Source organism: Lactuca serriola, chromosome 8 (assembly GCF_051521515.1).
Source record: "Lactuca serriola cultivar US96UC23 chromosome 8, Lser_US96UC23_V15, whole genome shotgun sequence".
NCBI lineage: Eukaryota > Viridiplantae > Streptophyta > Magnoliopsida > Asterales > Asteraceae > Lactuca > Lactuca serriola.
In genome coordinates, this window is record NC_136415.1 from 201,908,717 (window position 1) to 201,919,572 (window position 10,856).

The following is a 10,856-nucleotide window of genomic DNA, read 5'->3' on the forward strand; positions in this document are numbered from 1 at the left end:
CCATTTTCTTAATAATTTAATAATTAAAGAATAAAGTATGCCCCCTCCCACCCCATTCCTTTAACAAATCGACTCCCTCATTTTCTTCATATTTCTATTTGATTGTTCCCGCCGGTAGTGGCGGAGCTTGAAGTTTTAATTAGGAGATTGAAAATAGAATATGTATAAAAATTGAAGAACGGAAGGGGGGGGGGGGGGGGGGCATAGCCCCCTGGCTATATAAGTATTAATTTGAATTAATTAGTAAATTATTTAAATGTACATGGACTGAATATTCATTGTTCAATAGTTGAGCAACTAGAATGTTCTAGAACCTAGAAATGTTGGACAAATTACTTCTATGTACTTGCGGAATTTCACATAACTAATTTATGGGCACATGCATCTTAGAAAATTATATGGTTTTTCTCATAATAGCAACATACTTTAAAACTTCTAAACAACCTAGCTAAAAAAACACAAAGGTTTAAACCATATACCTTATTGCTTTTATCGTAAATAGCAATGTACATTCAAGAACCCTTCTTGGAATGCTAGCTCCAATAGTATGGAAGCCTTTAGTTAATCACACCCAAACCCAAGGAAAACCCTAGGATCGAAATAAAGAGAGAGAGAGAGAGAGAGAGAGAGAGAGAGAGAGAGGGAGGGGGGAGGGATAGGAGAAATTTGAAATTCCTTATGATTGTGTAGTGTTTTTGGGTCTTATAGAGATCCTTGTTTATAGTTGTGGGAAACCCTAGTTTGAATTTAAAATAATAATATTATATTGCAATTCAAATTCATATTCCTTATCAACCAAGGAGGCTTCTAGAAGCCCTAGAAGGGAACCTCAAAACCGTCCCCTCCTACGGAAGTTCTAGAATGCTTCTTTGTTCAACTTTTGAACAATTGTACTCTAATCCTTAGACCCATTAACTAATTCTAATTACTCAAGAGCAATTAATTCAATTAACTCTGATTAATTCTTACTTAATTATTTCTATTTCTAGTTAATATATTAATCATATAATATATTGATAAATTATATATCTCTCTTAGTATTAATCCAGGCCATTTTCTGCTTATGATGGCAACCGAAAAATGACTTTACTATTATTCACTCAATATACCAATTTAGTTAAGATGTTGGATACTCTAATCCAACTGTCACCCACTTGGATAAGTCGTTAAATACAATTGCAAGTATACCTATCTGAATAACTACTAAAGAGTGCATTCAAAGCTACTGCTAAACTCTAATTAAATCAGACTTTATCCCTAAGATAAGTGATCAACTATTCCTTTGTTTTCTTGATATCGTATAAACATGAGACATAGATTATAATCAATCCTATGGTCCAATATTATGTTTCTCGATTTTCCTGATTTTTTATGATGTCATTAGACTTCAAATTGAACACATCAATTTAGTCATGGATGGGCTCAACACTATAATGTCAACATCAAATCACCGAGGGTCCTAAAGATACCATATTCCCTAAATAGGAAAAAGGAACGAATAAACTTCATCTATATAACAATACATTTTACTTGTCATGTCATACATGGAAATACACTTTATGACATCCAATTACGGATGCATTGATGCAAAGTAACGTACAACAGATTCAAAAACTATGACTTATATATTCCCGTTTTAAGAATAGAAGATATTGTCGTCTTAGAATTACTCGTGATTAAGGTCCATGAAGTAATCTTTAAGTGCGGGTGTAACATCCAGATTTGAGGTATATTTTATTTTAATTTAAAATTTGACTTTTGGAGTTGCCACAACATGAGGAGGGATCGCACGGCGTGGCAAAGCATTTTTTGGTCGCAGGTCTCTTTTGACATGCCACAATGTGGTCGCTGCTGACGTCTTAAACCCTAATTTTCTAGATTTTCCACCTTATTTAAAGAAATAAGGAGGCTAGGCTTTGCTTACCCTTAGCCTCCACCACCCTCTTTAAGTCAGAAGAAATCCTAATTCGTTTTCCTCCATTATTGAGACTTTCTTGAGTGCTTTAGAGAGTTTTGAAGGAAGAAGAAAGAAGGAGTAAGCCAAGGATCATCAAGAAACTCCCCATCTCCTTTCCTAGTTCGATTTTGGACCCTTGTAAGTGTTCAAGGCTCCACCTTTTTTATAGTAGGGTGCTAGATCTTGAATTGTGTAAAACCCCGTTTATTTATTAAATAAATAAATAAATTGATGAACGAATAGTAGCCCCAAAATAAATAATTATAGGTCAAAGGTTGGTCTCGAGGAGTTAATTGTCACACTTTAAGAGATTGGGGGTTAAAAGAGTAACATATGGACCTTATTTGAAAAGATCTTGAAGAGAAGGGGGGCTGTTTGGTAAGTATTATACGCAATTTGTAAGGAATTTTAAGGCTGAGGGCTAAAAAGGCAAATATGGGATTTATTTTGAAATAATTTCTGGCTGGAGGGACCGAATGGTAACTATGGGACTACATATGTAAGGAACTATGTGAGCAGGGGTGGAAAGAGTAAATTATGGACTTTCTGTGAAAATAATCTTGTGGGGAGGGGCTATTTATGGCATTATGGAATAAAGTTTGAAGGGGGTGTCGGGTATTTATACAATGCGAACCCTAACCCTAAAAGAGCATGTTACAGCCGCCTCCCAACCTTATAGCTCCCCACCGGCGCCGCTACCTTCCTCCTTCATTTCCGATCACCGCCATCACCATAGAAGCCCCCTCAACCGCCGATGGCATCACCGAGTTCGATAGCTCTCGTCTCCGCCTACTGCTTTGTCGACGAAGGTCGCCATTCCACCACCTGTTGCCGTCGGTTAGGTCGTGTATGGTCGGAGATGGCCTGTGACCGCTGCCCGTTTCGAACTCGTCACGATGTCGCCGTTTTCTTCTTTTTCTTTTGCTCCATCCGCCGCCAAGGGCTCACTTCTGTTGCTCCGATCATGGTCACAACCCCGAAGGGTTGTCGAGTTCGTGTGGTTTATCACCTGTCGAGTTGGGGTGCGCTTCCTTGCTCATCTCGTCTCCGTGCGTGTATGACTGCTTACTGTTGGCCAGAAAAGCGTGGAAACCACCATGGCAGCCGCCATGGTGGCCATTACCTTGTTTCCGCCGGCTTATATCACAAAGTGAGTGGTTGGCTTCCCTCTCCAAGTAAAGGAACGAAGAGGTGCATGATTCAGTTGATGTATGTGTGGGTGTTTGGCCGGAGTCCTCGGAAAAGGCATCACCACCACCATAGGGTGGTGGCTGCCACCATCTGCCGCCGCCGGCCACCACAAGGTGGCTGTGTGTGTGTGTTTAATTGTTTAGTGTGTGTTTATTTTGATATTTAGCATTGTAAAATGTAAATCACAGCTTGGAATAATAAAAGAATCTGAAAACCACCACCTTAGGGTGGTAGCTGCCGCCTCCTGCCGCCACCGGCCGCCGTCTCGGGTGGCGATGCGCTTTGCCTCTCGTGATAGATTCGTTCGGGGTGCTAGAAACCCTAATGGGCTCAAAGGAGCTCTAATAGGCCTAATGAAGCTTAATGGACTCTAATGAACCTAATAAAACCCTAAGGGGCTTAATATTATTTTAGTGGGCTTAATAGGCCCCATAAAGCCCTAATTGATCTAAAAACCCAACAAGTAAATAAATGGGCTAGTATATGGGTTGGAAACTCTAATTAGGGTTTGGAAAGCCCTAATGCCAATGAAACCCTAACTTTAAGAATTAATCAGATAACACACACAAGAATTATTTAATAACTTGAGATATTAAGTAATGAACTTTGGCAAAGATTAATCTAAGCGATAATGGACTTAATGGATTAAGTCCTTAATGGGTCAAGTCGGAAACTTAACCCTAATCATCATTTTATGTGAAACCCTAATTTCACTTGGGTTTATTTTTGGGCCTTTCTTTTGGGCCTTGAGGGTTGGGTAATTAATGGGCCATCCAAAGTCAAGCTAATGAACTAGAATAATTTAATGGGCCTGGGGTAAGGCCCATGTAAGGGGCTTAGGCCCAATTTGGAAAATTTAGCCATAGATGGGCCATAGTTGGGCCTTCATGATTATATGATGTTGGGCCTTAGAATGAGACCATGTATAGGCCTCGGCCTAATTTGGAACATTGGGCCATGTGTTGGGCTTTGATTCCTAGTTGACTTTGGGCCTACGGATTGGGCCTTGGGCTTGAATAAGCCAAGCTTGGGGTAATGTAATTATCCAAAGTAAGTGTTTATGGTTATGCAGTGGGACCCAATTATTAATTGGGTGATGTTTTGATATTGACAGATCAGTAATCTGTCATCCAGCAGCTGGGGTTGGGTCTGCGGGACTTCAGCAGTGTGGGATTGTGTCTACGGGACTTCATGTAACGCCCCAAATTTCAAATACCAAAATAACTTAACATAGTCCCAAAACTTCCAAAATTCAAGATTTAAATACTAACGTAATTATTATTAATAATAATAATAGCGGAAGCAAATTGAAATTTAATTAAACACTTGGTGCGCTACGTCTTCCTCAAAACTTGTCGCCTTCTTCAAGTCTGAACTCTATCCTTTCCATTCCCGCTGCCACTTGCTATGTTATTTCCTGGGTTGCGTGCATTTAAAAATTCTAATGGGTAAGCCTAGGGCCTAGTGAGTTCGTGGGTTTCATGCATATTGACGTCAATAAAATAAAATAATGCAACAATTTATCAATATAAATCTTTTCATTTCTTTCCACCCTTGGTGACACATTAGGGAACTACTGTCACTTCCAGGGAACGAGTCCCTCCGCCGGGCACAACAAATATGCTTACGGCTAGATAAACAGAGCGTAAGCTCTCCGCCGCGTACTAACACCCTGTACGACGACTAATAATAAGACCGTGTAAATACACCTGTTCCCTATATGTCACCCACCATTTTCACCCTTTTATATGAAATAATTCGCAAAATTTCACACAAATATTCATAGCAATAACAACAGTAACATATAATTGCAAATAATTTAGAATTAACTTTTAATGCAAGCAACCACAAAATTCACACGAAACTCACCTTGTTGGCTTTAGGTCTTAACCAAAGCTTGTCACGCTGCACGCTCCCTACATTTAACCAACATATTTCTAAGGCTCCCTTCTACATAACACTCTATGCGGTCATTTTGGTTCCGATATCCTCGTGTTTCATTCGGCCAACATAGTGGTTAATACTTAATGACGTTAATCGTGACATTCATAGTAACCTTTTGAAAAATATATTTATCCTTTTTAATTATACCAATATAATTAAATGACAAAGTTTCACCTTTAGCATTAATAAAAGAAAATCAATGAAATAATCAATTAAATAATGTATTTCAGCCTACAATGGTACCTCCAATATTTATAAGGTGTTTAAAAAAAACGGCTGTATGTTTCATAATGAAAAGATCCATAGCAAAATGTAAAAATTGTATGGACTAAAACCAAAGAAGTTGTTAAATTCGTATCTTATAAAAAGAAACCGGCAAGTCATAAAAACCAAAGAGGTCGAATATGTAAAATGTAGTTTCAAAAAGGTAAATCATACGGTGAACTTGCCACAAGACTTTGACTAGTTACCCTTTGTACTTGCATTATATTATTTTTTTAAATAAAGTATTATGTCCAACCATTCAATAACGAATAGTCCGACATATTCTCTTCTTTACCCGTAACTTATTTCTCAGCTGCCATTTTTAAAGGAAACTGAAGCTTTGACTTAACTCAATATAATGACAAATAAATATGTAAAAATCACTTCTAATCGTCCCCACATCATACGAAAATATACCCATAAGCAATTTTCAGTAATCATACAGGTAAGCAATATTTATTTTTTATTTTCAAGAATTAACATTTCAATTTTTTTATCAGTTGCATCACTAGTGGCCTGAAACAAAACGTGGTATGGAACCAAAAGACATAATCGAATCAGACAAACATAATCAAGCAACTTAATCACGCTTAAATCGAATATACATTATTGGCTTTCTCCGCTTATCTGCATAACTTTTCTGCCGATCTTGAGCAACCTTAATGTTATCCCTAATCACCTGGATTTTGTCGGTAGTTTGCTGAACAAGTTCAGGTCCAGCCAACTGTTTCTCCCCCACCTCATTCCAACATAATGGAGTTCTACATTTCCTGCCATATAGAGCCTCATATGGTGCGACTTTTATACTTGCATGATAGCTATTGTTGTAGGAAAACTCTATTAACGGCAAATGAGTTTCCCACGACCCTCCAAAATCAATAACACAAGACCTTAACATGTCTTCCAAGGTCTGTATTGTCCGTTCACTTTGCCCATCTGTTTGCGGGTGGTATGCCATGCTCAATTTTACTCGAGTACCCATTTCTCGTTGGAAGCTACCCCAAAATGTCGACGTAAAACGACTATCCCGATCCGAAATAATAGATAATGGAACTCCATGCAGTTTCACTATCTCGTCAACGTATAATTTAGCTAGCCTTTCTAACGGGTACGTCTCCTTAATCGGAAGGAAGTGCGCCGATTTGGTTAATCTATCCACAACTACCCAAATCGCGTCATAACCTTTTGGTGTCCTTGGTAACTTAGTCACAAAGTCCATTGTGATGTGATCCCATTTCCACACTGGAATCTCCATTGACTGTAACTGACCGTATGGCCTTTGGTGTTCAGCCTTCACCTTCAAGCACGTCAAACGCCTTTCAACAAAATAGGCTATATCCTTTTTCATACCAGGCCACCAGTAAGATTTTCGTAAGTCTTGATACATCTTGTTTGTTCCCGGATGGATTGAATACTTTGACATGTGCGCTTCCTTGAGAAGTAAGTTACGCACTTCACCCACTCGTGGTACCCAAACCCTTCCTTGGAAACACTTCAAGCCATGACTATCCTTTTCCAATGATTGTATTACTCCCGCCACCTTTCACTTTTCCATTTCTCTTCCTTCGAGGCCTCCTCTTGATTCTTTCTCAAATCATCTAGTAAGCTGGTGGTTATGCTAATCTTCATCATTCGAATCTTAGGTGGTTCTCTTCTTTCGTTACGACTTAGTGCATCAGCTACCACATTTGCCTTCCCCGGATGATATAATATCTCACAGTCGTAATCTTTTAATAGTTCCATCCACCGTTGCTGTCTCATGTTCAGATCTTTCTGATCGAACAAGTATTTCAAACTCTTGTGATCAGTGAAGATCTGACACCTTGTCCCATACAAATAGTGTCTCCAAATCTTTAAAGCGAACACTACTGCAGCCAACTCCATATCATGTGTTGGGTATTTACGCTCGTGAACCTTTAATTGTCGTGAGGTATAAGCAATCACCTTACCGTTTTGCATCAAAACACACCCCAAACCTAACTTGGATGCATCACTATAAACAACAAAGCCATCATTGCCTTCTGGTAAAGATAATACTGGTGCACTGCTAAGCTTTTCCTTTAAGACGTTAAAGGCATTATCTTGCTCTGGCTTCCATTCGAACTTCACATTTTTCCTTGTCAGGGTAGTTAGCGGTGCAGCTATGCGCGAGAAGTCTTGTATAAACCGTCTATAGTATCCTGCCAACCCAAGAAAACTTTGAACTTCTAAAGGGGTCCTTGGTGGTTCCCACTTTTCAATCGCCTCAATCTTTGCTGGGTCCACCTTGATACCTTGTTCGTTTACAACATGTCCCAAAAACTGGACTTCCCGAAGCCAAAACTCGCACTTCGAAAATTTGGCAAATAATTTTTCTTTCCTCAATAAACTAAGTGTTAGCCGCAGATGTTGCTCATGGTCTGCCTTACTTTTAGAGTATATCAATATGTCATCGATAAAGACGATTACAAACTTGTCTAGGTATGGCTTGCACACCTGGTTCATCAGATCCATGAATGTAGCTGGTGCATTGGTCAAACCAAATGGCATTACTAAAAACTCGAAATGACCATACCTAGTTCGAAAGGCTGTTTTCGACACATCTTCTTCTCTGACTTTCAGCTGGTGATACCCCGACCGTAAATCGATCTTTGAGAAGTAACTTGCCCCCTGGAGTTGATCGAATAGGTCATCAATTCTCGGTAATGGATACCGGTTCTTTATAGTCACCTTGTTTAACTCCCTGTAGTCAATGCACATTCGCATTGTCCCATCCTTCTTCTTGACGAATAGTACTGGTGCACCCCACGGTGAGGTACTGGGCCGAATAAAACCCTTGTCGAGCAAATCTTGCAACTGAGTCATCAACTCCTTCATTTCGGTTGGTGCTAACCGATAGGGCGCACGAGCTATCGGTGCTACTCCTGGGGTAAGATCGATTCGAAACTCCACTTGCCTATCCGGTGGCAAGCTAGTTAGGTCATCAGGGAACACATCTTGGAACTCGCGTACAACTGGTATATGTGTTATTCCAGGCTTGTCCTTCTTGGAATCGAGAACATATGCCCAATAACTTTGACAACCTTTCTTTAGATAACAAGTTGCCTTAGTCACTGATATCAAAATAGAGTCCTTAATTCGCCGATCACCGTAAATTTTTACCATTCCTTTTTCTGGCACCCAAACTTGAACAATCCTATTTTCACAATCTATAATCGCTTGGTTTTTCGACAACCAATCCATCCCTATAACAATATCAAAATCACCTAGGGCTATAGGTAATAGTTTTAATGGTAGCACACTACCTTCGATTTCGATAGAGCAATCATCATATTCCTCTCTTACTACTACCCAATGATCGTCAGCAGTTTCAATTTCTAAGGCATGTTCTAGAGTCTTTGCATTTCTACCCAGGTTTTTGCAAAAAGTAGAAGACACAAAAGATCTATTTGCACCAGAATCAAATAACACCCTAGCATGAATTGAGTTTACTAGGAAAGTACCTGTCACCACATCCGGGGTCTCCTGAGCCTCCTGAGCCGTCATGCGAAAAGCTCTAGCTTTTGGTCTACCAGTGTCAGCCTTTTTATCCATCGACCGATTGTCTGTTATCCTGCCTTGATTGTTGTTACCTTTACCCTGGGGACATTCCGACTTAATGTGGTTAGGGGAACCACACCCGTAACATACCCTTCCTGTCTTACATTCTGTGGCAATGTGCCCTGGCTTGCCACACTTGTAGCAAACTTTCTGATTCATGTTACACTCCCCCTTATGATAACGGTTACATTTCGGACATTGCTTTACTCCAGAGCTTTGATCAACCTTACGTTCTTGCCCTGAAGTCTTGCCTTTCTTCGAATCATTATTTGTACCCTCCCATTTTCTTTTCCCCAAAGCCCTGTCTTCACCTTGACGATTCTTCTCACGTTCGCGACCTTCTGCAGCATCAACAGCAGACTGGAAAGTACCCGGTTTCTGAATTTGCACAAATTCACGGATAGCTGTTCTCAATCCCCAAATATAGCGTTCCACCCTTCTTTCTTCCGTAGATACGTAAAATTCGGCAAACCTAGCCTTCTCCGTGAACTTTGTGGTGTACTCCCTCACAGTCATATTCCCCTGCTCCAACCTTAAAAATTCTTCCTCCAACTGTTTAACCGCTGTACGAGGGCAAAACTTTTCTTTAAAAATTCTTAGGAACTCATCCCATGACATATTCTTGGCTGCCTCACGCCCCCTAACCTCCTTCACCATGCCCCACCAATGTATTGCCTCCCCTTTTAGCATTGTCGCAGCATAAATCACCTTGTCCTCATCCGCACACTTGCTAGTATCGAATGTTCCCTCAATCTCTATGATCCATGTTGATGACAAAACGGGATCAATCTCTCCGTTAAAAATGGGTGGCTTGCAGTTCATGAACGTCTTGTAACTACAACCCCGTCGATCGTGGTTGCCATGATGCCTTGTGGGTTGTGCAATACTTGGTTCACGACTCATATTTGGTGTACTGTAATCGTAGTCCTCTTCACCTCCACCCAAGTTACCTTCATACTCACCCATTATTGCTTCTCGTGCCTGAGCAATTACATCTGGTAAGGTGTCTCGAATTGCTCGAGCAATCTCATCAGCCAACTCCTCTCTAGTGATCGTGTTTGCCGCACGACCCCTTCCACGACCTCGACCTCGACCGCGGTGGGATCCAGAGCTACCATGGGCCGATTGTACAGGTATCGGTGCTGTAACAGCACCTCGGCCTCTTCCTCTACCCCTACCTCTTCCTTGGCCCCGTCCACGACTAGCGTTCGGGTTCAGTGGGGTTTCTGGAACATCTCCTGGTGCTCTAACATAAGCTCCAATTGGGATGCGCTCTTCCTCCGGAGTGACCCTAGTGAACCTCCCAGACCTTCGTGAAGACATATCAACTACATATTTATGTTTATAACACAATAAGTATAACAAACATAAATTTTATTCCAAATTATTAAAACTTCAAAAATAGGCATATGTCTTGTTCACATCAAGTCACTCAAGCCAACAACCAAGAGAAATAATAATAATAAAAAAAAGACAAATCATTGCACTCCTACTTTCTAATTTTTAAAAATGATGTCATCATATTTAAATATTCTCTTTCCCTCCTTCAAGTACTTCCTTATCTTTTTAGCTTTTCGATCTCCGGGACCACTTTGAATGACCAACACCTCGGCCTGAGGTGGTTCTCTTCTAACCACCTTATCTAGGAATCCGTAAGTCGTGGCCTTGGCTTGTTTTGCCCAAGCCACAAACCCTTCCCACAACTTAGTGATAGGCGGTTTCCTTAGCTCTGACACCTCCTGTTCCAACCTTCGTATCTTGCGTTTACTTTTCATAGCAGCATCAACCCTTATTTGGTTCTCCTGTACGAGCCTTGACCTATGTTCATCTATCTCTTCAATCTTTCTTTTCAAACTGTGAATCTCGAGTTGTGCCTGTGGCATTTCATCTTTATAAAGTCGCTCCCAGTAGGTACCAGGAC

The 10,856-nt window shown here is 40.4% G+C and overlaps 1 protein-coding gene across 1 annotated transcript; it reads right to left on the reverse strand.

Moving 5' to 3' along the window:
* Positions 1-6,883: 6,883 nt before the first annotated feature.
* LOC145067764 (uncharacterized) lies at positions 6,884-10,258 on the reverse strand. Its single transcript, XM_079014820.1, has 2 exons — positions 8,170-10,258; positions 6,884-7,857 (listed from the first exon to the last, which is right to left on the reverse strand). The coding sequence occupies exons 1-2, from the start codon at positions 10,256-10,258 to the stop codon at positions 6,884-6,886; spliced, it is 3,063 nt and encodes a 1,020-aa protein (XP_078870946.1).
* Positions 10,259-10,856: the final 598 nt, after the last annotated feature.

Coding starts and splice junctions, on each gene's coding strand:
- LOC145067764 (XM_079014820.1), bottom strand. CDS start 10,258: ATGTCTTCACGAAGGTCTGGGAGGTTCACTAGGGTCACTCCGGAGGAA. Junction 7,858..8,169: donor GCAAGATTTGCTCGACAAGG/GTTTTATTCGGC, acceptor CCAATGCACCAG/CTACATTCATGGATCTGATG.